The 6,913-nt window shown below is 43.3% G+C and overlaps 1 protein-coding gene across 1 annotated transcript in view; it reads right to left on the bottom strand.

The window, feature by feature from the left end:
• Window positions 1–6,913, bottom strand: part of Copa (coatomer protein complex subunit alpha) — a 57,221-nt gene that overhangs the window by 21,071 nt on the left and 29,237 nt on the right. Inside the window, exons 11-15 of the mRNA XM_004639929.2 lie at window positions 6,568–6,718; window positions 4,790–4,856; window positions 3,625–3,700; window positions 1,606–1,688; window positions 460–599 (exon numbers count right to left, since the gene is read on the bottom strand). Coding sequence (XP_004639986.1) covers window positions 460–599; window positions 1,606–1,688; window positions 3,625–3,700; window positions 4,790–4,856; window positions 6,568–6,718 — 517 coding nt within the window. The remainder of the gene's footprint in view (window positions 1–459; window positions 600–1,605; window positions 1,689–3,624; window positions 3,701–4,789; window positions 4,857–6,567; window positions 6,719–6,913) is intronic.

Raw genomic sequence — 6,913 nt, 5'->3', positions numbered from 1 at the left:
GTTCCGCAAAAAAAAAAAAAAAAAAAAATCAAATAAACGCTCCCTGCCAAGTAGCTCAGTTACTTAAAATATTTTGGCTTACACTGTGCACTCCTCGCTTCTTCAACCCTTGTCCTTCATCTCCTTGTATTTTCAGGGATTTGCATATATCTACAGTCACCCCTGGACTGAAAGCTCCTTTCAGTACATGCACTACGCCCGCTTGTCTCTGTGTCCTTTAACTGTAAGGCCCAAGAGCATTCTTTGTGCAAATAAGTACTCTAAAACAGACAAATACTATAAACAAGCCCCTTCCTGTAGTACTGTTGTGTATGAGCAAGACAGAAGGGAAAAGGGGCTGGAAAGAATCTTCAAGTTGTAGAAGAAATAGTCCAGCCACGTGCAAACTCGCTAAATGGGCAGGCGGAGCTCTGCCGTAGCTCACTTTTCCAAATGCCTATCCACGTAGGGGAACCTTACCGCTTCTGCTGCACATCAAAAAGTGTGATGGAATCTGCGTCCCGAAGCAGGAGGTTGCCTGTGCCTGCATAGAAGATCTCATCACAGTTGGGCACCTGGACCTTTTTGGTGATCTCATTCTTCAGATTCTTGATCAGAAGCTGAAGTGATATAGGTGAGGTTAAGAAGTGTGTAAGATGAGGAAAACCAATGACATTCTTCAGCAATTGTACCTCAGCAATAAACTAAGTATTTTTTCCCCCATCTAATTCAATCACCACACTTAGATCATCTCAAGCTTCTGCCCCATACTGGAAATGAACCTATGCTGTGTGCACTGAGCTACATCTCCCAGCTGTTTTTCCTTTTCTTTCTTTATATATTTTTGAGACAGAGTCTCCCTATGCAGTTCAGATCGGCCTTGAACTTCCAGCTATCCACCTGACTCAGTTTCCCGAGTGCTGGGATTGCAGGCATGTGCCAGCAGGCCCAGCTTACTTTTCATTTTCACAGGGTCTCATTAAGTTGGTGAGTTGGGGGGCCTGCCCCTTAGCTCAGTTCTTTAAGTGGCCGCTTTGACAAAGCAGTCAGGCTCAGGTTGCTGTGGTTCCATCCCCACAACTCCAGCCAGCCAAACCTACCCTGAAGGCATTCGGAGCAAAAAAAAAAAAAAAAAGTTGGTGAGTTGCCCAGGCTGGGCTCAAACTTGCAATCCTCCTGTCTCAGTCTTCTGGAGAGTGAGGACATGTGTGTCTTACCATGAAACAGTTCTGGGCTTTGGTTTTTGTTAAATGTTTTACTGAAAGAGCCCTGCTTACCTTGTGCTGCGGACCTACCACATTTCAAATACTAATAGAGGCAGTAAGACAAGGAGAGAGATCTACTCTTCAACTGGCCCACTTTCTTTTGATGCTGTTTCTGTAATCCAGAGCGAATTTAGCTTGGTCCTTAACCCAGAGCCACAGTAGTAATGACTCAATCAAATCAACTTTAAAACCATGTTCTCTAGCATGATTAGAGTAGAGCTGGAGACAGCAGTAAAGCCAACACAAGAAAGAGGCTCGCAAGTGCTCAGGGTAGAAAAGGGAGAACTGGGCACTGCATTTGACAACAGAGAGGTCAACACCAGAGTCTTCAAAGTGCTCTCCACTTTTAGTCTTAACTCACCGAATGCATCCGATCTAGAACAGCAAACCTATTTCGAGCAACCCAAACGGCTGTCAGGCCTGAGGATCGTTTCCCTTCAGGAGCTGAGGAAAACAAAACCAAAGGGCGGAAGCATGTGGTGAGCCACTGGCAGGTGACAGAGTCAGGTGCCATGGAACTGCCAGTCTGTCTGCCATCTTGGCTCTGCCATTTCAGCTGCTTCCTAACTAATTCAGCCATAACCTGAGGCTATTGTTGAGTGACTTTTCCCCATCACTTCCTTCCAAACTCCAACCCCCACCCCTGCCAAGCCTCTTTTCTACAGGCCAAGTGGCTGCATTACAGCCAATACCATCCACTGGCAGACGGCTGCCCATCTTGGGAGACAGCACACTCCATCAAGCTAACGAGCAGGGCCTCCCTGGCCAAGCTGTGGCACAGCAAGCAGCCTGTCAAACTCTAGGACCTCCTATCTGAACAAGCTGGAGTAGAGAGTCCCCTCCCCAGGACGCAGCTGCTCTGCTGCTTTTAACATGCAAATGCAGGCCTCCTAGTAGGGCCGTGTGAGGCAGAGCCCTCCCAACAAATGTCGACAGGCAAGCTCTGTGTTGGACAGTATTTAGCACCAAGCTGTTGCTCTGGAAATATCAACTGACTGTCCTTATTATCCTGAGGAAAGTTATAGAATGGTCCTTAGTTCTGTGGCTGATTCGAATTTTGAAATGGACACTCTACTTTCTGAGAAACTTGTACAGGATGCATCAAGATATTCTTTGTTGTACAGCAGAAAACTGCACAGGTCATGCTTGTCACCTTGCCCTGTTTTGTTGTGGCACCTAGAGGCAGGCAATTTATAATATGAATTATTATCACAGCCAATGCTTCCATTTGGGGGCCGAGGAACCACCTTACTCCAGCCTTTACTTTCTCTTCCTCCTCAAGGCCCATCATTTTATTATGATCCCCCTCAAAAGGACAGAGAATAAAAAAGTGGCGATAAAACAAAGATAGTTTAAACTATAAACAGATTCGGAGAAAAAAAGCGAAGATGTGGGTTGGGAGTTCCTAAATCACAAGATTGGGTCAAAAATAGCTTCACTGGCTACCTTATAGGAGAGACTGTCATTTATAGATACCACAGATCTAGGTTTTCTCTTAGTAGCGTCACATTTAAGAGTCACTGAATGATGATATCCTGCTAACTAGGCAGTCAGTAACTGATCCTTCAGTTGCATATGATATAGTAAAGATGGGAGAAATGGGGGGGAAAAAAGTGAATCATATTTACAGTAATGACCTGGTGGCAGCCACAAAAGGGACAGAGCTAGCCAGTTATTTCTCAGGAATATGCTGATGAGGTCTACCATAACATCAAAATATGCTAATATAATTGGGAACCTGCAGTATAAGCCTCTGATCTGGTAATATCTATAAACCCGTTGGGCAAAGTACACTGAAGAGAGTATAGTTGGAGTCAAATCCATTCAGAGACTGTTTTTTTGTCAGCAAGTTCTGATAGCAAGCAAGGACATCAACAAGGAATGCTGGTGATGAAAGAGGTAGGCAGTGGTCTCAGCTGGATCCCGGGATCCCAGGTGGGGTGTGGGACTGTTAGCAGCCTCATCTTTCTGACATGCAAGAGGAAGCAAATCGGATCTGGAAGTGGATGGGGGAATATAAATCCCTAGTCCCAGGATGAGACATTGCAACATTGGAACCACATTTTTAAATAAATGAAACTACCAGGGTGAAAGTCATATCATCTGACAATAAACTAAGATAACATGCTGTGCTGAAAGAGAAAATGGAGAGCTTCTAATAACCAAATTATAAAATATATATATCTAGCTGGGGTAATAAAATGGAGGAACATGAATATTTCACACCACGGTCGCCTCTGATGCAACTGTCAGCAGCACCTGCCAACAGACATAAGTGATGTGGCCATGGCCTGCGGATGGAATGTGAAAAACTTGAAGAGGGATGACGATGGGATGTGGAGAGCTGGAAGCAGGAGGGGCAGACAAAGAGAACGCCCACCATCAGGATTCTGGGAGTCGGCATCCTTGGGGATGGTGTACAGATCATAGGTACTATTCTCTAAATTGCTGGCTCTCTGAAGAGGAAAAAGAAATGGAAACGTTAGTGAGAGGTACCCAAGAAACCAATTTATTTGACAGAGAAAACAGTTCCATTATCATACAACAATCAGAAGCTACACTTTTGTCACCCTTCACCCTGAGGGTATTTGAATATTTCCACATTAAGAATTATAGGACTTTCAGCTAAACAACTGAGCACCAATGCCATTTTATTTCTTTTATTCTCTAAAGTCACAGATATTACACAAATCAAAGCAAGGATTTTTCTCTGTTCTACAAATTAAAAGACTAAGACCCTAATGTCTTAGGGTATCCCACCTCAGAGTATCTGTCAACTTAAAAGGGAAAAGACATTAAAGATAATTATGAGGAAAAACAGAGCAACTATATATTAAAGGACCAATAATAGATATTAGAAGTTATATGGTTTTCATTTTATGTTTGATTACCAAGGCACTAAAATTACAATTTTCTTTCGTAAATTGCATGGCAAGAAAGGGAAAGGGATTTAATGACTCTGAAGGCAAATTATCTAGGAGCTAGCTACTTATTTATTCATTTATTTATTTGGTACGGTGTCTTGCTATGCAGCTCAGACTCAGCGATTCTCCTGTCTCAGCCACCTCAGTGTTAGGATCACAGGCATAGGCCACCATGTTCAGTTTCAGTGGCTTGCTCCATGTGCCCGGGGCAGGGCTGGCCTAGTGTGTGGTATAAGAATTGAGCTGGTCCTTGCGTTTGCCAGGCAGATGCTTAGGCCACTGAGCTGTCTCCCCAGCCCCTGAGACTAGCTTTTAAAATCATCACTCTTCTACTTTCATACACAGGGAGGGCCAAGACAAGCATCTTTGCACATAGTTGTAACACTTTCTCCATCACTTTCAGGGATCGAGAGCATGACTTTGAGACTTGCTGTTAGCCTTATGAAAGATCTAAACTCACAAACTTTCAACATCCACCTGAAGCCTCCCTGGTGTGAATCTCTGAGTATTCACTGTAGTAGCTCTTATGAAACTTAAACAACTTCTGAAAATCTAATAGCAATGCCCTAAGGGCATAAGAAAGATATCTATGAAAAATGAGAAGAACCATAGGTTACTTACTGTGCACAGTAGGACTGCATTTTCTGCTGGATTGTATGACATATTGAACACTGGAAATTTGGAACCACTGGAGATATATCAAGAAAAAGGAGAAAACAAGAAATAGAAGGAAGAATAGTTAACCTTTCATCTTTTACTTACCAATTTTTTTTTTTTTTTTTAGATACAGGTCTGGCCATATAGCCCAGGCTAGCCTTGAACTTGTAGCAATCCTCCTGCCTCAGCCTCCCAAGTGCTGGGATTATAGGCATGTGCTACCCAAATCTTTATACTTATACCCATTGCTTTTTTTTTTTAGTACTGGGGATCGAATTCAGGAGCTTGTGCTTACCAGGTAGGTACTTAAGCCACTGAGCTATCTCCCTGGCCCCCACTGCTTTTATAATCAGGAATAAAAATAAATAAATACTGCATTTTTATTTGCTCTTCCCTTTAAGATCATGGTGCTGAACCTATACTATGTGTGCTACAGCAGGCACATAGAGCCCTAGTCACCCCAGCATCTGAGCATCAAATAGTGTACCTAGATAGGAGTAGCGGTGATGCTTTGTGATAAATAAGTGGGTCTTGGATTGCAATCTGAGCACTCAGACTCTAAAAGTTCATCATCACTGCTTTAAGGCTTCTGAACTTAACAGTTCAAAAAAGCGGACATGAGGGCCCAAAAGATAGCTCAGTGGCATTAGCACCTGTCTGGCAAGCACAAGGTCCTGAGTTTGATCCCCAGTACTGCAAAAAGAAAAAAAAAAAGCAAACACTACTGGAGTCCTATTATTCCCCAGAGGCTAAGATTAGCATTCACTGTAATGCGTCTGGTTTTGCTAATGTGTGAATTCCTACACATAACTGTAGTGGACACCACAGAGTAACATGATGGGATCTGTCTCTGGCTGGTTTCTCCTGTCCCTTGGACTGTTTGCACAAACTTATCATTTTATTGTAGTGATGTTAGCGGGTGGTTATCAACCCGCATGCCAATGTTTGCCACCATGAATGTTTCAGCATGCTGATGCAGCTGGCTTTCCAAAAGGACAGTTCTTTTTGCCAGGCATCCCAGAGGTTATCCTCTCTTCAGAGTTAAGAGTTTCCAGAGACATATATTCTAGTTTAGGGTTGTGTGTATTTTGCTGGAAAGCAAAGGAAGAGTTACGAAAAACTGTAACTCTTGTACAAACCTTTGTCATAGTACTTATCACCCTGTACTATAATCATTTAGATCTATCACCTACTATACCACGAGTTTTTCCCTCAAGACAGAAATGTCAAATAAAAAGCAAGAAGGCCCATCACCAAGTTAGACTACTTTCTACCAAGGAACTTTGCCTGCTTTACAAAAGACCAGGCAAATTAGAGCAGTGTCACCTCCTACCCTAGGGTTATCAGGGAATTTCCAATCTACTCAGGGCCACCCCTTTATCTATCATGCTAGGGTTTAAACTGAGCAGAGCACCCAATGGGGATCCCATCTGAGACCAGAGATAAGATCCAAAAGGTTCTTCTGCTGGGGAGATAGCTCAGCAGCATAAGAACCTGCCTGGCAAGGTCCTAAGTTTTATCCTTGGTACCAAAAAACAAAAAACAACAAAAAAGGCTGTTGAGCAGAAAGAGTCCTATTCACGGGTGATTTTTTTTTTTTTTTTTGGCAGAACCAGGAATTGAACTCAGGTCCTTGCACTTGCCAGGGAAGTGCTTATTCCACTGAGCCATCTCCATGGCCCCTCGTGGGTGATTTATTACAGTGACAGCTGAAAGGTTTTAAAAAGAAAATTCTCACTTACCTCCGCAACTGCATTACAGCTACATCTTTGGAGCTGTTGAAATCCAACTGACGTAAGAATCGGTCCTTGACATAATGCAGCATATTGCCATGAACAGCATAGGCTGGCCGTTCTCGTTCCAATTTAAATACAATCATGCCGCCATCATGGCCTGGAAGACAAGAGATGAAAGGGAGGAAGTAGCTACAGGCAAAAGAGAAAGCCACAAACAGGATCAGGATTATATACGTATACTAAAATCAGAGACAAGGGGCTGGTGAGATGGCTCAGTGGTCTAAAGCACCTACTTAGAACAAGCTAAGCTAAGCAAAGCACAGGGACTGCGGTTCAATCCCCCAGCACCACA

This window comes from Octodon degus, unplaced genomic scaffold (genome assembly GCF_000260255.1).
Source record: "Octodon degus isolate 3935 unplaced genomic scaffold, OctDeg1.0 scaffold00116, whole genome shotgun sequence".
NCBI classification, from domain to species: domain Eukaryota; kingdom Metazoa; phylum Chordata; class Mammalia; order Rodentia; family Octodontidae; genus Octodon; species Octodon degus.
Note: the sequence above shows the minus strand (reverse complement) of the source record. Positions and strands in the feature narration are given on the sequence as shown.